The sequence below is a fragment of the Aegilops tauschii genome, chromosome 1, assembly GCF_002575655.3.
Source record: "Aegilops tauschii subsp. strangulata cultivar AL8/78 chromosome 1, Aet v6.0, whole genome shotgun sequence".
NCBI lineage: Eukaryota > Viridiplantae > Streptophyta > Magnoliopsida > Poales > Poaceae > Aegilops > Aegilops tauschii.
The window spans coordinates 211,442,925-211,465,252 of record NC_053035.3 but is presented as its reverse complement, the minus strand read 5'-3'; the positions used below and the strand labels follow the sequence as shown (position 1 = coordinate 211,465,252).

General features: G+C 47.7%; 1 protein-coding gene across 1 annotated transcript; it reads right to left on the bottom strand.

Annotated features, from left to right (window-relative positions):
* Positions 1 to 268: 268 nt before the first annotated feature.
* Positions 269 to 7,917, bottom strand: LOC109751529 (uncharacterized). Its single transcript, XM_020310414.4, has 12 exons — positions 7,574 to 7,917; positions 6,961 to 7,478; positions 5,312 to 5,629; positions 5,111 to 5,200; positions 4,900 to 4,977; positions 3,170 to 3,244; positions 2,326 to 2,378; positions 1,566 to 1,716; positions 1,188 to 1,304; positions 941 to 1,064; positions 699 to 799; positions 269 to 578 (listed from the first exon to the last, which is right to left on the bottom strand). Exons 1-12 carry the CDS (start codon positions 7,896 to 7,898, stop codon positions 363 to 365), a joined length of 2,166 nt encoding a protein of 721 aa, XP_020166003.2. The 5' UTR covers positions 7,899 to 7,917; the 3' UTR covers positions 269 to 362.
* Between the last annotated feature and the right edge of the window lie 14,411 nt (positions 7,918 to 22,328).

The following is a 22,328-nucleotide window of genomic DNA, read 5'->3' as shown; positions in this document are numbered from 1 at the left end:
CAGGGTGCCTCACGCTAAGTACTTGGACAAGCGGGCATCAGATCGCCACGGTAGGCCGGTGCGCGCGCCGATCGCTCTGCATTTGATGCCTGCCTGCCACACGAACACCAAACCAAACCAAACCAAGCACGCTCTCAGTGTACATCTCAGTCGGAATAAAGCCACTTCTTTCGTGGCATTAGCAGATTGAGCACTGTTTTACCACTTGACAGGCAAAAGGCAGCATCTTTTCCGGAGCCATCTCTGTGCACAGCCCTGCGTAGAATCAACAGGGGGGAATTTCGACAGTCACCATCTATCTATTTGAAAGCAAAAATAACTGGCCTGAACTTATGCCAGCGAGAAATCAGTACGCCTACTGCTTATTCATACGTAGCAATCTTCTTCCTATACGCGAAAGATAATATCATGAATAAGAAAGGAACAAGTTGATATGCCTCACCGTAGAGCACTGCTCCTATGAACGCATCGCCACAACCGGTGGTGTCAACAAGCTCTGGAGCGGGGATTTTTTCTGCTGTTCCTATCAGCAATCTTCCGTGTATAGTCCCATGCCCTCTTCCAGAGAGTCTCATGAACTAGAATGATAAATTTCAAAACGGTAAAATCCTAACAGATGTCAGTTTCTTCAGTAATTCCGGTGACCCGACATTATTAAATGGCTGTGAGGACCAGAAACATTGTCAATTTTTTCATACCTTGGATGATACACAAGTTGGCAGATTGTCATCTTTATGCACTTTAAGCCTTAAGGACTCAGCAACATTCCCAATATCTACCGCATCTATTCCAGAATCATCTGTTCAGGAAGGTACCGGATGACCAGAAAATAAAATAAAATGAGCCTGAAAAATCTCGAAGGCCACAATTACGCATCATGTTGATCCTTGCTGGTGTTATTCTTATCAGGACAAGACCAAAAGTTTTCAAAGCTGATCACCTTCGATCCTCTCAAGCATCATGCACCCGTTTTCTCCAAGGGTTGCAATGACGAACCTCGCACGGGGATATTGCACAAGAATCTCTAGTAGTGCAGAGGGAATGCATGAAATTGATGTCCATTTCTTTAAAAAGAAGACGTCACTGAAATTAGTGTGTGCATAAAGCAACGAAAGGTGTACTGAGAGCATACAATTGGACACAAGGAATATTCACTTCTGCTAAAATGTGTCATGGCCTCATGATACCTCTGGAAATTTACCCGAACAGACAATGTAACTCGATAGGTCGAGCAGATGCTCCAGTTCTGTCTTTGTTCTTTCTGGTTCCGCATCAACCAGTATTGGAATCTTCATCAGATCAGCCTGTGCATCATGCAACACACTCAACTGGGATATATTTATCTTGCAGGTTTTATGCAGTGTTACCGTAGTATACTACTAGTTATCTATAGAAATTCAATTTAAATCTTCTAAATAACAAGAAGGAAAATAATTAGTTTGCCACTAAGGATACACCTGGACTTTTGAAGATTGAACAACACATACAAAATGGCAAAACAAAAACATGTATGATGTACGTATCAGTGAATTAATGCTGCAACAACTTGAAAAAAATAAACCTACCTGCTTACCAACAGATAGTGCCATTTCATGTGAATATCCGTCTAGGTATAGCAAGTTTACATCTTGTAGTGCAGCTGACAAATTTGACATTGATATGTCACAAGGAACCATTGGAGGGTAGCCTGACGTGATTATACATGTTCGGGTTTTCCTACAAACGCAAAGAGTTTTATAAGTACGTGTATGATAATTTGTTTATGATGCCATAAAGTAAATTGCAAAAGTTGAATAAGAGCAGTGTACCATAACCCTATTCTCAAACAAGGTTAACAGTTTCAGTCATGTAGAAATTGATTCAGGAACCAGTAAAACAATGAAAGTGGACAGCAAATGACAGAATGGTTATGTGTAGAAAATATTGTCCTTTGTTTCTATGTATACTCTAAATTGTATGTCTGATCTAAACATGCAGTATCCAGAACGAACACCGTGGAGGCCTTTTAGTAACAATTTTATGTTATGTTGTCAAAAGAATTCATGTCGAAGTGCATAACAAGAAAGGAATGTTGGAAAAAGATGTTCATATGACAAGGTCTTCAGATGACACTCAGATAAATAGGAAACTTTATTTTGGGAAATTTATCTATATGTACTACTGGCAGAGTAGACAAGATGACCGGCAAATCTACCTTCAGCTGTGTTGACTGTTTCACTCACCTAGTTATAACTATTCCAGAATCATCTGTTCAGGAAGGTACCGGATGAAACTAAGCACTAGCTGCCTTTAAATAATGATGATGAAGAAAAGATATATTCTCACGTTTTCTTATCAATAATGACATAAACAAATGTTGTGTTTCCACCATCAGAGATCTGCAAAGCAGAATCACATAGAATATGAGACAAAAAATCGAAGGGAAGTCCAGTCTGATATTTCACTATAGATTTCACATGCATCTCTCATCTGCTAATGCTTTGACTCTCTGTAGAAGACATATCATGGTCAAAATGGGTGGTTTAACTGATGACGTGTATTTTTATTTCTTGAACACAAGAACAAATTGTGTGGTCGTGTAATTTCTCTTTCTAGAGAATTAGTACCATCCACCTTAAGTATTAGACATATCCGCTAAAACAGAGTATTAGAGATACACCTTACTGGTGTTTTCTATCCATGTTAGAAGTACCCACGTTCAGTATTTCAGTTATGTTTATTTATTCTTGGGTAGTGGACATAATTTCAGTGGTACTGTCTGAAAGGGATGCTGCTATCCTCCTGGTGGCAGCAACAAATATATGAGCCCTGAGTCTAGCTTCCTCGCCATTCATGGTTAGAGGCTGGACAAGGCGAGACCTTTCGTCGTTGCTGTCTGTAGGTGGTGGCACCTCCTCACCTGCTCATTTGGTGAGGACGGTGGTGTGTGTGCGTGTGTCCCTCCTGCTGGGAGGTTGTACTTGTACCTGTATTCTCTTCATGTTCAATGAAATGAAACGCAAAGTCTTTTGCGTTTTCTCGAAACAAATATATGAGCCCGGAAAACAGAATGCTACAAATCTGAATGTTTATTTTGGGGAAACAGTTAGAAAGTATTGTGCCTTGCCTATGACCATATCGTCACTTGCATGCACATGATGAAATAGTTCAGTCGTAATTCAAGCCTTACTATAAGATGTGACACGTCAATCCCAGCTTCCTCAAGTTCCGAAAGAACAGTTCCTCCTATTTCATCGTTGGCCACCTGAAAAGACATAAGTTGAGTGAAGTTCAGTAAAGCTTAGGGCATCTCTAGGATATCTCTTAAAAGTTATATTTGAGGGGGAAATTTTCTTTTAGGGGATTAATCATCATCTAGCAAATCCCTTATACAGTTTAGTTCCTCAAGTATGACTTTTCCCCCTAAAACTTTCCCTCACTAGCTCAAATTTAGTCCAGCCGCGACCGTTCTCAGGAAAAATAAGGCCGAGCCCCGCTGCTTCCCACTTGCCCACATCTTTCCCGCTCAATCCCCGATGCCGATGCCGCTCGCCCTGCCGCCGGCTGTCCCCGGCCTCGATGTCAACGAAATGGAGAGCCCCGCTTCTAGCCGCCCTCGCTGGCGCCAGAGACCCACCGCCGGCCGCGAATTCGGCGCCACAAGGACCAAAACGGCAGCGCCAAGGGAAGAACGTTATCTTTTTTTTTTTGTGAATGGAAAGGATTGTATTAATCAGGGTAGCTCATTCCAATCCTACTGGCATAAGGTACCAATCTCATCAGGTCCGTTCCGCAACCAAACAGCAGTACGAGGGATCGAAAGTCCCATTTGGGCTAACATATGACTAACTTTATTTCTACTCCTACTCGCATGTGATATCACATGCTCTGGGCCTACAGAAAGAAGCCTCTTTATCTCGCCAACTAGAGCTGCCAAGGGAAGAACGTTAACGAGAGCTCTTGGTCACCGGCGGTGGTCGTTGCTTGCTCCGCCGCCGCCACCCTACTACCCTTGTCGGCTCTGACCGGCAAACGGGACCGTCGGCCATCGACCAAGGCGGACAGCATGACGGCCGGGACGAAGAAGAAGGCTGCCGCCCCCCTCGGCCTCATGCAGTAGCGCCGACACCCCCTCCAACTCCGGTGGTGGAAGAAGACATGGATTCAGACGAGACTAGGAGCGACGCTGACGTGCTCGAGGATATGCTCGCAAGGTAAAAGTTTCCATGTTTTTCGTTTTGTTGCAATTGCTCAAGAGAGTGATGCATGACGCGATATTGATTGCTACTCCACCCGTTTCTAAATATAAGTCTTTTTAGAGATTTCAATACGTACTACATACGAATGTATCTAGACATATTTCAAAGTGTAGATCAACTCATTTTGCTCTGTATGTATTCCATATTGGAATCTCTAAAAGGGTTTATATTTAGGAATGGAAGGAGTAGTTTTTTTAGTGCTTTTGTAGTGAGCGAATGAATGATGATGCGGCCGATTCCATGGAACAATTAAATGTAAGCCACACACTCGGCCTGGACGACATTGCCATGTCAATGTCATGTACCCAAGAGATGATGAGAAGTGCCGAGGTAGAGGAGGTGAAGGGGGTCAAGGATACCAAAACATAAAAAAAGAGCGGCTGGTCGTGCAACTACAAGACCAAGGAAGACAAAGCTTTTTTGTGTAGCTTGGGCCAATGTCTCTTTTGACTTTGTACTAAACGAGCGACAATTAATATGGATCGGAGGTGTTTTATTTTGAAATGTGATGAATTTGTTCCAATTGTTCAAGCAAATGTTTGAAAGAATTGGTAAAATAAAATTTCTGAGGGATCAAGTTTTACGTGATCCTACCATCTCAATGGAAAATCCGTGAGGAGAAAATATTGCCACAAGACGAGGTGGAGGAATTTACTACTACCTTGGAGATGAGCCTGGTGTTGAGGCCCAGACGAGCAGCGCCTGTCAATGCGTTCCCGGCGTTCCCGCCTCCCGATATCTGCGCACACAAAGAACCACCAGGGAATGGCCACTAGTGCAGTACAGCATACACCCAGCCGCAAATCCAGCTCGTGGAGGGGGAACTAGGTCTAGGTAGGCAGGCAACCGCGCGCACGGAAGGGGTAGGGTACCTGCAGCTCCCCGCTGCGGATCTTGTCGTCGGGCCGCGGGTACGCGTCCACCGTGGCCAGGTAGTCCAGCGTCACCAGCCCGCACCCCAGCTGCAAGAGCAAAGAGGAAGGAAGCTCAGTCACGAGCGATTCGTCAAACCCATGGCCAGCATTGGCCTGTGAGCGAGAAGGTTAATTGGTGTAGGAGGCCCAGTGTCGCACCACGACGCGGTTCGCGGCGAGGACATGGACAGCGGCGGCACGGGCACCGGGAGGCGCGGCGGACTGGAGGAATCCACGGCGGCGGGCCGCGGCAGAGGGGAGGGGAAGGTACGGCGACGGCAAGTAGCGGATGAGCGACATGGTGGGCGGGTGTGGGTGGACAGCGACGGCCAGAGCCGGGAGTTGTTGCGATCGACTTGCGACGTTGAGAGAGTTCGGAAGGTAGCTGACGAGAGTGAAGTGAGTGTGGGCCCCGGCTTCCGTCGGACTCGCGTTTGGTGCCGAGTAGGTGTTTTGTTCTCTTGTGGGTGATCTCAACTGTTCGGACCATTGGAATACAACTGTTGCTAGAGATTCAGTTCAGAGAAGGGGTGAAGTTGCGGAACACGAAAAAAAAAAACATCTCTGCGTCGCCCTTCTCTGGCGTCACTGGCGGTGAAATCCTTCCTACGCCGCCACACCCTCTCCTCATCTTCCCCGTCCCGCTGCCGCCAGAGGAATCGTCGGTGAAGCTCGGGCAGGCTCCAGTGATGGCGGCAAGGGGCCAATTTCTCCTGGCCGACACCTCTCCTACTCTTGGCTGGCACCTGGGACGGAGGTCCGCTTTGGTGCGACAGGGCCTGGATGCTGCAAAGAGGCGGTGGGCATGAGGTCGCGGTCGGTCTGGCCCGATCTAGGCTTTGGCGGGCCTGCGACCAAGGGTCACCATAGGCCTCACCAAGGGCATGACGGAGTGCGTGGGGTGGCGCGGTGGATGGCTATGGCATGGGGTGTGGATGACTATCTGAAGGTCGCCCATGGAGTCGTGTTATAGTACGCTTCTCTTCCTTACACCGTTACCATGCATTGCTTGTCTTTTGCATAGAGAGAAGACAATTGTGCAATGTGTCAACCGATGCGACACCCACGGAGCCACGAGCCATGTGCCCATCCACGTGCATCTTTACTGCCACAAGAACTCGACTCGTCATGGGGTGGAACGTCGATCATGCTGTAAAACTAGGCAGGCTGTAGTGTGTGCCATGTCGTACTACTAGACTATAGTGGGTGCCATATCATCAAAATCTTACACATAGGTGTGAGAAGAGAAGATGGAGAGTGAAATGGTGAAAGTACTTTTCTCCTCCCGAGCTCAAATGAGCTCGGGGTGAACAGTAAAATAAAAAAAAATCAAAACATTATAAACTTTTTGTGTCATAAGCTTTAACAAATATTTTTGTATGTGTGACATTCATTACAAAATGACATTTGGGGAAGTCACGGCAAAAAAAAAATCAATATTCCAAAAGGCTTTAAAAAATAGTATTTTTGGAGCAACTTCAACAAATGTCCCTTTATAGTAATTTTTTCCAAGCACACAAAATAAATATCAAAGTTTACCAAAAAAATAGGATTTTTTTTTATGTTTTTACTATTTGTCTTGATTTTTACTGTTAATCAAACATCATTTAAACTCGGGAGTAGATACTTCAGTCCGTGAAAAGGGGCTCTTCATTGTACGTTCCCACAGATCCCCGGGGTTATATTATACGTGCAACACCCGGACACCCCCCTCATAAAAAAAAGGACGTGCAACATCGTTGCAGTGGACGCCGAGCGTGAGCCTACCGGAACGCAGCGACCGAGGAGGATTAGCCGGCTTGGCTCACCCGTGTCACGAATGAGGCGAAGCGGCGCCAGTTGTCGGGCTGGAACAGGTCGGGGCCCATGCGGAGGTACGTGAACGCCACCATCCGCTCCTCCTGAGCCGTGGCCACCACCTGGTCGTGCGCCGCATCGTCGTACCGGGGCAGCGCGTTCTCACCGGCCAGGCGGACGCCGGCCTCGCGGGCGGCCGCGGCCACGCGCCGCACCAGGCCCTCGGGACGGCACCGCGCGTCCCGTGGCTGCTCCTGGTCGCGCATCTCCACGCAGGTGAAGTTGAGCACGGCGCCGTGGCGGCCCAGCATGCGCGCGATCGGTGGCGTCCCCGAGGAAGGCGGCGAAATGGTCGCGAAAGGCGCGCATGAAGTCGGTGTAGCACCGGATGGGCGTGCGTCCGTCGAGGACGGGCATGTCGTCGCAGCCGAGCGACACGTACTCGTAGCTGCGGCGTCCGCATTGGTCAGTGTAGGCGAGGTCCTGGTCTTTGTCCATCTCCTCCACCACCCACCGCGGCAGCGGGATGCTGCCATCACCCACGAAGACGAGCACCCAAATGTCACAAACGCCGCAAAAAATAAGAAGGGGATCGGACGAAATGGCCTCACTTGACGGTGTCACCGACGTTGCCGCCGCACTGGTGGAAGGACATGACGGCCTGGACCTTGAGCCTGGCATCGCGCGCCATCTCGACGAGCTTCATGTACCCTTCGAAGTTGTACAGCCCCGGCTCCTCGCCCTCCACGACGCCCCACCACACGCCCACCATGATTCCCTCCACGCCCGAGCTCTTGAGAGCCGCCAGATCCCGCGCCATGGTCTTCCGGTGGTTCAGACCGCTCCCGCAGCATGTCTTGACCGTGTCCAGCGGCATCATCACGAACACCGGCACCCCAGACTTCCTCGCCGAGGATGATTGCCCGGCAGCGGCGGCGCTCTCGACCATCGCCTGGCACGCAAGCAAAGCACAAAGTGTTGATTTGGTGATCTGGTTTCCAAATCTCAAAGTGTTTCTTTGCGTGCAGTCATTGACTTTTTTTCCTTTATGCTCCAGTTTTTTTCTCGAAAACGTTATCTGACGTCCGCCAGATTAATAACAACTCCCAACGAACTCCCTCCTCACCGTTTCACGGATCTCAGAGCAGGGCTGATGTCACGTCATATTTTGAACTAGTTCGTGCAAGGATCCAGATGCATTCGCCTGGCCTTGCGCTGCGGGCTCAAGAGATCTCCAACGTATGAATGCATACGGAGAAGTGGAGCTATACTCAAATGCAAAATCTTCACTTGGCTGGCCGCCCAATATATGTTGTGGACATCGAATAGGCGTGCGAGGCATGAACTGCAGGATGGTACGACTGTTTACTATCTCTGCCTTCAAGAGAAAGACACTGTGGATCATATATTGGTGCATTATGGGTATGCTAAAGAAGTGTGTCACTTATTCTTCACCAAAGTTGGAGTCGGAACATCCCATCCGGTTCAAAATACCACCTTTGCCGCATGGTGGTTGGAGGCTAGGAAGGCAATCCCAACAAAGAAAAGGAGAGGCTTCGACACGTTGGTCATAGTCATAGCTTGGTCTATATGGAAACAACGGAATGAACGAGTTTTGGGATGCAAGGGCCAGCAATGGGCACCACATCTCTTGGTTGGCCAGATTATGGATGAGCTAAAAGATTGGCAGATGGCAGAAGTTGGACGTCTAGAACCTTTGGTGAGAGAGTAGGCTAGAACTTGTATGTGTGGTGTGGGTGTTGCTAGCCGGATGACCACATCTGTGTCTAGCTTCTTATAAATATTTTACTTCCTTTTATAAAAATATGGTACTTAAAAAACCTAATCTGTGTACAATAAAATCCAGCAAACCTTTTACTTTTCAAATCAGTCTTGTGCACTGCACTGGCCAGCTTGCACATGGTAGACCTGGACTTGAATCCTAGGCCTTCCTTCTTTTTGCTACATGGCACTTTTCTAGAAAATTTGCCATGACAGTTTTAATATTTTTGTAAAATATGTTACACGGCACCCAAGCCCTTTTTTCTGCTACATGGCATTTTTATTTTCATGATAGTTTTAATAATTTTGCGAAATATGTTACATGGCAATTAAATACATTTTTCTCACAAGTCAATTGTTTTTGTAGATGGCATTTTTATTATTATGACATGGAATTTTTTATTATTAAGAGATGCCTTTTTTATTATTACGAGATGTCATTTTTTATTATAAAGAGATGGCCTTTTTTTATTCTAAATAGACGGCATTTTTGTTTATTAAGAGATGATGTTTTTTGTTTACTAGAATTGATGGCATTTTATTGTTAAGACATGCCATTTTTTGTTTATTAGAAGAGATGCCATTTTTTGTTTATTAAGACATGTCATTTTATTCAGTTTTTGTATTTGGCCCATGGAAAAGATTGAAAATAAAGGAAAAAATATATATTTTCCCATACATGCATGGCCGTTTTATAAAGTAGAATGACTTTTATCATACCATGGCACTAAGAATTTATGTTTTTGTCCATGCTTGGTCGTAGGTAGCTCTAAAACACATGTAGACACAAGAAAACAAAGAATACTAATAAAAACTAAATAAAGATATAAATGTGCAATGCTCACAATAAAAAGTGCAAACCCCGATAATAATGCATAATGCACTACTGGAATCAGGATCTTTGCCGTCAGCCAGCTCTTTGCCGTCAGCTAGCTGACGGCAAAGGAGGTCTTTGCCCTCAGCTTCATAAAAGCTGACGGCAAAGAAAGAGCTGACGACAAAAAGCTAACTAAAAAACGGTCGCCCCGCGCCCCACCCCCCTCTCTCTCCCTCACCTCACCCGCGCCGCCTCTGTGCCCCGCCGTCGACCCCCACCATCTCCGCCGCCCCGACCCCACCGACCCCACCGACCCCGCCGCCCCCGACCACCACCGCCGCCGACGCCCCCGACCCCCCACCGTCCCGCGCCCCCCGCCGCCCCGGCGCTCAGGCCCCCCGCCGCCCATCGCTGCTCCGCCCCCCGCCGCCCGGCGTTCCGCTCCGCGCCCCCGACCCCCCGCTGCCCCGGCGCCCCGACGCTTAGGCCGTCCGCCGCCCGTGCCGCTCCGCCCCCTGGTGAGGCTTCTTTTTCCTTTTTTCCGTCTTTTTTTGTTGCTGTTTTTTGATTTAGGTTAATTAGTTAGTTAGTTATAGTTAGTTAGTTTTTTAGGTTAATTAGTTACTTGTTTTACCCTACTGTACATAGGTTAATTAATTAGTTAGTTAGTTATTTTTTTAGGTTAATTACTTAGTTAGTTTCTTTAGGTTAATTACTTAGTTAGATATAAGCCCAAGAACAAGAAAAGAAAAGAAAGCAAGAAAGAAAGAAGACCTAAAAGGACTAGGAGGAGAAAACATAGAAAAAACAAGAAGAAGAAAAAAGAAAACAGAAAAAGAAGAAAAGAAGGACTAAAATCTACTGTCTATCCACTATTCATGTTAGTACTCCTACTACTATTAGTACATTGTTTGGTTTTGATGCCCACTTTCTTTGTCCCTAAAATGTTGAGCTTGTCTTGACTTAGCGTATTTAACAACTTGACGCACTTTATGAGTAGATGGTGATGCTGGCATGCACATTGACGAGACATGTATTTGCTGTTAGTTGGGTCACTCTTCTTAAGTTTTCACTCGCCAGGCTGTCAATTTGCTTGTGGATTGTGGGTGTTCAGGCGGACTTGCTGTTAGTTGGATCATGCTTCCTTTGGTTAATTGGTCAGCCTGTCAATTTGTTTTTTGCCATGCTGATTAGGTCTCTGTTTGGCCTCAATATGCTTTTAGCTCTGTTTCGTCATGATGATATGGACAGTGCTATTTTTAGTCTATATAATGGTTACCCAGGAAGTTGGCCTCCTTCTTTACAAATTTTAGATGAATGGACAGTACTCTTTGGTTTATTCAACCAAGAAGCAATTTCCCACAATGAAAACAAAAAAAGAGGCAAGTGAAAATTAAAGCAGTGGCAAAGAGAAAGCAGAGGAACACCAGCCAGCTGGCCTGCCAAGCAAAGCAGCAAGCCATGCTTTTAGGTTAATAGATTTTAGTTGATTTTAGGTTAGTAGATTTTAGTTGATTAGTTGAAGAAGAAAAAGAAGACAAGAGGAAGAAGGAAAATAAGGAAAATGAAGAAGAAAAAGAAGACAAGAGGAAGAAGTAAAAGAAGGAAGAAGAAGAAAAGGAAGTAGAAGTGGAGATGAAAAAAAATAAGTAGAAGTAGAAGATGAAAAAAAGAAGTAGGAAAAGTAGAAAAAGAGGGTCACCGAGGGAAAAGAGGGTCGCCGAGTGGTCGAGGGCTCGATGTGACGCCCGGGTAAACAAGCTACAGTAACCCTCTGGTAATGATGCCATGTCACCTCGATTACTATTGATAATCTCGCGTTAGTTCAGAACCGATCCAAATTCAAATTTGAATTGAAGTCAAACAATAAAAGTTTTCAATTCTCAAAACTAAAATGTTCTTATTGTGACAATTAAATCATCGATAGTATTGGGGGAGAAACAACATTTTTATAAAATAATTAATTACTCTAAAGTGATTAGAACTGCAGCAAAACAATTAAGTGAATACCTTTTTCGATTAATAAAATTCTAAACTAATTTATTTCGGGGTAAAACATTTATGGCAGTGGGTGGTTCTCAAACATCAATTTAGGAGTTGTTATCATTTTTTTCTAAGCTAAAAACAATGTGTATCTAAAATAAAACAGAACAGAAAAAAAAACCCTGGCCCACTAGGCCACGGCCCAGCAGACCACCAGACCACCAGGCCAGCCCACCAGCTGCGCCTAACCCCCACTCCCCATCGAACCCTAGCCCGGTCATCCCACTCCCCCACGACCCCCACTCTCTCCTTCGTCCCTCCCCCCCACACGCTGGATCTAGCTCGAGGAGGAGCCCGATTCCGCGCCGCCTCGCGCCCCCGCCACCTGCGCCCATCCCCAGCGCCGCCCGACTCCGTCAACGCCGTCGCCTCCTCGCCCTCGCGCCGGACTGCACCGCCCCCGCCTCTCCATCACCGGCTCCACTGAGCCTCGCCGCGCCCCCCAAGACGCTGGCGCCCGTTCCTGGCGCTGCCTCGCCGCCGCTGCGGCTCACGGCCTCGACACGCCGGGCCTCATCGCCGTCGTCTCCCCGCCTCGCCCCCGACACCCGCGGCGCCCTGAGGCCGCCGCCGCCGCGCGGAGCCTCCCGTCGCCGGACTTCCTCGTCCCCGTCGCCGTCGTCTACCTCGTCCTCTCCCTCGCCGGACCACCCCGAGCCACGCCGCCCCTCTTCCCAGCACCGAACGTGAGGACCCCCGCCGTCTCCTCCTTCTTCCTATTATTGCCGTGCGTGCCCGCGGACCTGGCTGTCGCCGCTCGCCGCGGTCACCCGCGCCCTCCCCTCGTGCGCTCACGATCCCCGTCGCCCGATCCGTGCTCCCATGCATCCCCGCGCCGCCCGCGCCCTCTCACGCTTCACAGTCGCCTGCCGCTCCGCCCCACGCACATCACCGGTTGCGCCCGTCCGCCGTTTGCCCCGCGCCAACGGCCGTCCTAGCTAGCCCCTGGCCGCCGGCTAGCGCCGCCAGCCTCTGCTGTGGCCGCTGCCGCGCCCCTGCGCGTGTGCCCAAGCGCCGATCCGCTAGGCCCCCTGGGGTCAATGACAGGAGGGCCCCGCCTCCAGAATGTTTAAAAAAAATGAAAGATAAAAAAATATAAAAATAATTTAAAATAAATAAATAATTAATTAATTAAGTTAATTTAAGCATAATTAGTTAACCTAAACACCTATTTAATTAACTAAACCAATTTAGTTAACCTAAGCCTATGACATGTAGGACCCACGCGCCAGGTTGACCAGTCAACCCCTGTTGACTGCTGACGTCAGCATGACATCATGCTGATGTCATAAATCCAGTTTCGAATTAAATTAATTCTGTTAATTCTAAAAATGATTTTAAGCTTTGAAAATTAATATAAAATAAACCGTACCTCGGATGAAAATACTTTGTACATGAAAGTTGCTCAGAACGACGAGACGAATCCGAATACGCATTCCGTTCGTTCACCACACGTCCCTAGCATAGTGAACCTGCAACATTTCACCTCCGGTCCATCTGTCCGAAAACGCGAAACATCGGGAATACTTTCCCGGATGCCCCCCCCTTCGCCGGTACCACCTACTGCCGCGTTAGGGCACACCTAGCACCGCTCATTGTCATGTCACGCATCGTCATGCTTATGTTTGCATTGTATTTACTGTTTCTTCCCCCTCTTCTCTCCGGTAGACTACGAGACTGACGCTGTTGCTGCCCCGACCGACTACGCTGTTGACGACCCCTCCTTCTTGCCAGAGCAATCAGGCAAGCCCCCCCTTGATCACCAGATATCGCCTATTCTTCTCTCTACTGCTTGCATTAGAGTAGTGTAGCATGTTACTGCTTTCGTTAATCCTATTCTGCTGCATAGTCTGTCATTGTTGCTACAGTTGTTACCCTTACCTGCCATCCTACTGCTTAGTATAGGATGCTAGTGTTCCATCAGTGGCCCTACACTCTTGTCCGTCTGCCATGCTATACTACTGGGCCGTGATCACTTTGGGAGGTGATCACGGGTATATACTATATACTTTATATACATGACACATGTGGTGACTAAAGTCGGGTCGGCTCGTTGAGTACCCGCAAGTGATTTTGATGAGGGGGCTGAAAGGACAGGTGGCTCCATCCCGGTAGAGGTGGGCCTGGGTTCCTGACGGCCCCCGACTGTTACTTTGTGGCGGAGCGACAGGGCAGGTTGAGACCACCCAGGAGAGAGGTGGGCCTGGCCCTGGACGGCGTTCGCGGTTACTTCAAATAACACGCTTAACGAGTTCTGGGTATTTGATCTGAGTCTGGCCATTTGGTCTATACGCACTAACCATCTATGCGGGAGTAGTTATGGGTATCCCGACGTCGTGGTATCAGCCGAAGCTCTTCTTGACGTCAGCGACGGAGCGGCGCGCGTCGGATTGGACTGGAACGCCTACTAGGCTAGGTCTGCTTCCGGTCGCGCACGCAACGTGCAGGTGTGCAATGGGCGATGGGCCCAGACCCCTGCGCGCATAGGATTTAGATCGGCGTGTTGACCTCTCTGTTGAGCCTAGGTGGGGCTGCGATGTGTTGATCTTCCGCGGCCGGGCATGACCCAGAAAAGTGTGTCCGGCCAAATGGGATCGAGCGTGTTGGGTTATGTTGTGCACCCCTGCAGGGAAGTTTATCTATTCGAATAGCCGTGTCCCTCGGTAAAAGGACGACCCAGAGTTGTACCTTGACCTTATGACAACTAGAACTGGATACTTAATAAAACACACCCTTCCAAGTGCCAGATATAATCCGGTGATCGCTCTCTAACAGGGCGACGAGGAGGGGATCGCCGGGTAGGATTATGCTATACGATGCTACTTGGAGGACTTCAATCTACTCTCTTCTACATGCTGCAAGATGGAGGCTGCCAGAAGCGTAGTCTTCGACAGGATTAGCTATCCCCCTCTTATTCTGACATTCTGCAGTTCAGTCCACTGATATGGCCCTTTACACATATACCCATGCATATGTAGTGTAGCTCCTTGCTTGCGAGTACTTTGGATGAGTACTCACGGTTGCTTTTCTCCCTCTTTTCCCCTTTCTATACCTGGTTGTTGCAACCAGATGCTGGAGTCCAGGAGCTAGAGATCCCGAGGATGATTCTACATGGAGTTCGGCTTCGAGGAGTAGTTAGGAGGTCCCAGGCAGGAGGCCTTGCCTTTTCGATCGTTGCTACTTTTGTGCTAGCCTTCTTAAGGCAAACTTGTTTAACTTATGTTTGTACTCAGATATTGTTGCTTCCGCTGACTCATCTATGATCGAGCAATTGTATTCGAGCCCTCGAGGCCCCTGGCTTGTATTATGATGCTTGTATGACTTATTTATGTTGTAGAGTTGTGTTGTGATATCTTCCCGTGAGTCCCTGATCTTGATCGTACACATTTGCGTGCATGATTAGTGTACGGTCAAATCGGGGGCGTCACAGATGATCAAGGGGAAAAGGAGTCGAGGGTCTACGGGTCGAGGATCGAGGTTTCGAGGGGTCGAGGATCGAGGGGAAAAGGAGTCGAGGGTCGAGGTGTCGAGGGTCGAGGGGAAAAGGGGTCGAGGATCGAGGGGAAATGGAGTCGAGGGTCTAGGGGTCGAGGATCGAGGGTCCAGGAGAAAAGGAGTCGAGGGTCGAGGGTCGCCGCCCTGACCCCCTGACCCCGACACCGCGACCCCGACACGACACCTCGACCCCGCCTCGACACCTCAACACCGCGACCCCGACATAGCACCCCGACCCCGACACGGCACCCCCGACCCCGACACACTTAAATATTCTATTATGTTCATGATGATGGTACACACTTAAATATTTTATTATGTTTATGTTGTACTAATTTTGTTTACTCTTTGTCATTGCAGGTGTTGACAGATGGTGGGCGCGGGTCGAGAGCGCTCCGAGCCTCCTTCCTCGGGGCGTGCTGGGAGGGGTGCTATTATTCCACCCCAGCACCTTCGGAAAGCGCTGGTAGACATCATGACGACACCGGCGCGCACTTATTCTTCGGGCGGGAGAGGTCGGGGGAAGCCCAAGAGGGCTGCTAGAGGTGGACGTGGCGGTGGGAGAGGTAGGAAGGCTGCTGCGCCTTCCTCGCCGCCACCCCCAGCTGTTTCTCCGGACCATCGGAGTGCTCCGTCTCAGGTGGACCCGTCAGACTTGGACCCGTCTCGGACTCTGGTCCATGAGCCTCAGGCCGACGAGCCTTCGTCCAATAAGACTCGGGCCCCAGAGTCTTCGTCCCACGTGACTCCGGTCCCAGAGTCTTCGTCCCACGTGACTCCGGAGACTAGTGGCCATGCTGATGGCGAGGACACCTGGTCTAAAGATAGTTATAGCGAGGGCGAGCTGGTTGAGGAGGGCAAGAAGGTCTACCAGCGTGGTGGTACGAAGCTCCCGGCCGTGCCGGCGATCCACGATCAGTGGTGGTTGATTGAGCCTAACGGGGAGAAGTAAGCGCATTTAATCTTTTTTAACCTTTGTCCTTCATGTTTCTTCAAATTAATATCTAATGCGTTGGCCTTGTCATACTGCAAGGGTTGGAAATACGCCTGTGGTGCCCAAATGCCCAACCAGGTCCTTAGTGTGCTTTGTCGGCGCCACTTCCCGGGGCGGGTCACGTTGTTGGGGAACGTAGCATGCAATTTCAAAAAAATTCCTATGATCATGCAAGATCTATCTTGGAGATGGATAGCAACGGGAGGGGGAGAGTGTGTCCACGTACCCTCGTAGACTGAAAGCGGAAGCGTTAGGTTAACGCGGTTGATGTAGTCGAACGTCTTCACGATCCAACCGATCCAAGTACCAAACGTACGTCACCTCTGTGTTTAGCACACGTTCAGCTCGATGACGTCCCTCGAACTATTGATCCAATAGAGGGTCGACGGAGAGTTCCGTCAGCACAACGGCGTGGTGACGGTGATGGTGATGTGTGTTGGGGAACGTAGCAGAAATTCAAAATTTTCTACGCATCACCAAGATCAATCTATGGAGTAATCTAGCAACGAGGGGAAGGGGAGTGCATCTACATACCATTGTAGATCGCGATGCGGAAGCGTTGCAAGAACGCGGATGAAGGAGTCGTACTCGTAGCGATTCAGATCGCGGTTGATTCCGATCTAAGCGCCGAACCACGGCGCCTCCGCGTTCAACACACGTGCAGCCCGGTGACGTCTCCCACGCCTTGATCCAGCAAGGAGAGAGGGAGAGGTTGGGGAAGACTCCGTCCAGCAGCAGCACAACGGCATGGTGGTGATGGAGGAGCGTGGCAATCCCGCAGGGCTTCGCCAAGCACCGCGGGAGACGAGGAGGAGGGAGAGGGGTAGGGCTGCGCCGAAAGAGAGACGTTCTCATGTGTTGGGCAGCCCCTTTGCCTCCACTATATATAGGGGGAGAGGGAGGGCTGCGCCCCCACCTAGGGTTCCCTCCCTAGGGGTGGCGGCAGCCCCAATCCCATCTAGGGTGGCGGCCAAGAGGGGGGAGAGGGGGGGCGCCACTAGGGTGGGCCTTAAGGCCCATCTGGACCTAGGGTTTGCCCCCTCCCACTCTCCCATGCGCCTTGGGCCTTGGTGGGGGGGCGCACCAGCCCACCTGGGGCTGGTCCCCTCCCACACTTGGCCCACGCAGCCTTCTGGGGCTGGTGGCCCCACTTGGTGGACCCCCGGGACCCTCCCGGTGGTCCCGGTACATTACCGATATCACCCGAAACTTTTCCGGTGACCAAAACAGGACTTCCCATATATAAATCTTTACCTCCGGACCATTCCGGAACTCCTCGTGACGTCCGGGATCTCATCCGGGACTCCGAACAACATTCGGTAACCACGTACATACTTTCCCTATAACCCTAGCGTCATCAAACCTTAAGTGTGTAGACCCTACAGGTTCGGGAACCATGCAGACATGACCGAGACGTTCTCCGGTCAATAACCAACAGTGGGATCTGGATACCCATGTTGGCTCCCACATGTTCCACGATGATCTCATCGGATGAACCACGGTGTCGAGGATTCAATCAATCCCGTATACAATTCCCTTTGTCTATTGGTATGTTACTTGCCCGAGATTCGATCGTCCGTATCCCGATACCTTGTTCAATCTCGTTACCGGCAAGTCTCTTTACTCGTTCCGTAACTCACATCATCCCGTGATCAACTCCTTGGTCACATTGTGCACATTATGATGATGTCCTACCGAGTGGGCCCAGAGATACCTCTCCGTTTACACGGAGTGACAAATCCCAGTCTCGATTCGTGCCAACCCAACAGACACTTTCGGAGATACCTGTAGTGCACCTTTATAGCCACCCAGTTACGTTGTGATGTTTGGTACACCCAAAGCATTCCTACGGTATCCGGGAGTTGCACAATCTCATGGTCTAAGGAAATGATACTTGACATTAGAAAAGCTCTGAGCAAACGAACTACACGATCTTGTGCTAGGCTTAGGATTGGGTCTTGTCCATCACATCATTCTCCTAATGATGTGATCCCGTTATCAACGACATCCAATGTCCATGGTCAGGAAACCGTAACCATCTATTGATCAACGAGCTAGTCAACTAGAGGCTTACTAGGGACATGGTGTTGTCTATGTATCCACACATGTATATGAGTTTCCTATCAATACAATTCTAGCATGGATAATAAACGATTATCATGAACAAGGAAATATAATAATAACCTATTTATTATTGCCTCTAGGGCATATTTCCAACAGTCTCCCACTTGCACTAGAGTCAATAATCTAGTCCACATCACCATGTGATTAACACTCATAGGTCACATCACCATGTGACCCAAAGAGTTTACTAGAGTCAACAATCTAGTTCACATCACTATGTGATTAACACTCAATGAGTTCTGGTTTGATCATTTTATGCTTGTGAGAGAGGTTATTAATCAACGGGTATGAACCTTTCAGATCCGTGTGTGCTTTACGAATATCTATGTCATCTTGTGGATGCTACCACGCGCTATTTGGAGCCATTTCAAATAATTGCTCTACTATACGAATCCGGTTTACTACTCAGAGTCATCCGGATTAGTGTCAAAGTTCGCATCGACGTAACCCTTTACGACGAACTCCCTTTCACCTCCATAATTGAGAAAATTCCTTAGTCCACTAGGTACTAAGGATAAGTTCGACCGCTGTCATGTGATCCATTCCCGGATCACTATTGTACCCCTTGACCAACTCATGGCAAGGCACACTTCATGTGCGGTACATAGCATAGCATACTGTAGAGCCTACGTCTAAAGCATAGGGGTCGACCTTCGTCCTTTCTCTCTCTTCTGCTGTGGTCAGGTCTTGAGTCTTACTCAATACTCACACCTTGTAACACAGCCAAGAACTCCTTCTTTGCTGATCTATTTTGAACTCTTTCAAAATCATGTCAAGGTGTGCGTTCTTTGAAAGTATCATCGGGCGTCTTGATCTATCTCTATAGATCTTGATGCCCAATATGTAAGCAGCTTTTATCCAGGTCTTCCTTTGAAAAACTCCTTTCAAACAACCCTTTATGCTTTCCAGAAATATTACATCATTTCGGATCAACAATATGTCATTCACATATACTTATCAGAAATGTTGTAGCGCTCCCACTCACTTTATTGTAAATACAAGTTTCTAACAAACTTTGTATAAACCCAAAAACTTTGATCACTCCATCAAAGCGTATATTCTGACTCCGAGATGCTTGCTCTAGTCCATGGAAGGATCGCTGGAGCTAGCATACCTTTTAGCATCCTTAGGATCGACAAAACCTTTCTGATTGTATCACATACAACCTTTTCTTACGAAAACTGGTAAGGAAACTTGTTTTGACATCCATCTGCCAGATTTCATAAATGCAGCTAATGCTAACATGATTCCGACGGACTTAAGCATCGCTACGGATGAGAAAATCTCATCGTAGTCAACTCCTTGAACTTGTGAAAAATACTCTTTGCCACAAGTCGAGCTTCACAGACGGTAACCTTACCGTCCACGTCCGTCTTCTTCTTGAAGATCCATTTATCTCGGATTTCATGGCTTCTAACCATTTGTCGGAATATGGGCCCACCATTGCTTCTCCATAGCTCGTAGGTTCAGTATTGTCCAACAACATGATATCTCAGACAGGATCACGTATCACTCTGAAGTAGCACGCATCCTCGTCGTCCTACGAGGTTTGGTAGTGACTTGATCCGAAGTTTCATGATCACTATCATAAGCTTCCACTTCAATTGGTGTAGGTGCCACAGGAACAACTTCCTGTGCCCTGCTACACACTAGTTGAAGTGACGGTTTAATAACCTTATCAAGTCTCCACCATCCTCCCACTCAATTCTTTCGAGAGAAACTTTTCCTCGATAAAGGACTCGTTTCTAGAAGCAATTACTTTTGCTTCCAGATCTGAAATAGGAGGTATACCCAACTGTTTTGGGTATTCTTATGAAGATGTATTTATCCGCTTTGGGTTCGAGCTTATCAGCCTAAAACTTTTTCACATAAGCTTCGCAGCCCCAAACTTTTAAGAAACGACAACTTAGGTTTCTCTAAACGGTGTCGTCTCAACGGAATTGCGTGGTGCCCCTTTTAAAGTGAATGCGGTTATCTCTAATGCCTAACCCATAAACGATAGTGGTAATTCGATAAGAGACATCATGGTATGCACCATATCCAATAGGGTGCAGTTATGATGTTCGGACACACCATCACACTATGGTGTTCCAGGCGGTATTAATTGTGAAACACTTTCCACAATGTCTTAATTGTGTGCCAAACTCGTAACTCAGATACTCATCTCTATGATCATATCACAGACATTTTATCCTCTTGTCACGACGATCTTCAACTTCACTCTGAAATTACTTGAACCTTTCAATAATTCAGACTTGTGTTTCATCAAGTAAATACACTCAGCATCTACTCAAATCATCTGTGAAGTAAGAACATAACGATATCCACTGCATGCCCCAGCACTCATTGGACTGCATACATCAAAATGTATTACTTCCAATAAGTTGCTCTCTTGTTCCATCTTACTGAAAACGAGGCCTTTCAGTCATCTTGCCCATGTGGTATGATTTGCATGTCTCAAGTGATTCAAAATCAAGTGAGTCCAAACGATCCATCTGCATGGAGTTTCTTCATGCATATATACCAATAGACATGGTTCGCATGTCTCATTCTTTTCAAAAAACGAGTGAGTCCAAAGATCCATCTACATGGAGCTTCTTCATGCGTTCTATACCAATATGACTCAAGTGGCAGTGCCACAAGTATGTGGTACTATCATTACTATCTTATATCTTTTGGCATGAACATGTGTATCACTACGATCGAGATTCATTTTAGGTGCAAGACCATTGAAGGTATTATTCAAATAAACAGAGTAACCATTATTCTCCTTAAATGAATAACCGTATTGCGATAAACATAATCCAATCATGTTTGTGCTCAACGCAAACACCAATCTCGATGGTAGAGGGAGCATGCGATGCTTGATCACATCAACCTTGGAAACACTTCCAACACACATCGTCATCTCACCTTTAGCTAGTCTCCATTTATTCCGCAGCTTTTATTTCGAGTTACTAACACTTAGCAACCGAACCGGTATCTAATACCCTGGTGCTGCTAGGAGTACTAGTAAAGTACACATTCATATAACGTATATCCAATATACTTCTGTCGACCTTGCCTGCCTTCTCATCTACCAAGTATCTAGGGTAGTACTGCTTCAGTGACCGTTCCCCTCATTACAGAAGCACTTAGTCTCGGGTTTGGGTTCAATCTTGGGATTCTTCACTAGAGCAGCAAATGATTTGTTGTTTCATGAAGTATCCCTTTTGCCCTTGCCCTTCTAGAAACTAGTGGTTTTACTAACCATCAACAATTGATGCTCCTTCTTGATTTCTACTTTCGCGGTGTCAAACATCGCGAGTTGCTCAAGGATCATCATCTATCCTTGATATGTCATAGTTCACCACGAAGCTCTAATAGCTTGGTGGCAGTGACTATGGAGAACCATCACTATCTCATCTGGAAGATTAACTCCCACTCGATTCTAGCGATTGTGGCACTCAGACAATCTGAGCACACGCTCAACGATTGAGCTTTTCTCCCTTAGTCTGCAGGCTTAAGAAACTTGTCAGAGGTCTCATACCTCTTGACGTGGGCACTAGTCCGAAATCCCAATTTCAGTCTTTGGAACATCTCATATGTTCTGCGACGTTTCAAAAACCGTCTTTGGTGCCACAATTCTAAACCGTTAGCATTATGCACTGAACTATCACGTAGTCATCAAAACGTGTATGTCAGATGTTTTGCAACATCTACAGACGACGCTGAGGTTCAGCACACCGAGCGGTGCATTAAGGACATAAGCCTTCTGTGCAGCAATGAGGACAATCCTCAGTTTACGGACCCAGTCCGCATAATTGCTACTACCAACTTTCAACTAAATTTTCTCTAGGAACATATCTTAACCAGTAGAACTAAAGCGCAAGATATGACATAATTTGCAAAGACTTTTTGACTATGTTCATGATAATGAAGTTCATCTGATTATTGAACTCCCACTCAGATAGACATCCCTCTAGTCATCTAAGTGATACATGATCCAAGTCAAACTAGGCCGTGTCCGATCATCACGTGAGACGGACTAGTCATCATCGGTGAACATCTCCATGTTGATCGCATCTACTATACGACTCATGTTCGACCTTTCGGTCTCTTGTGTTCCGAGGCCATGTCTGTAC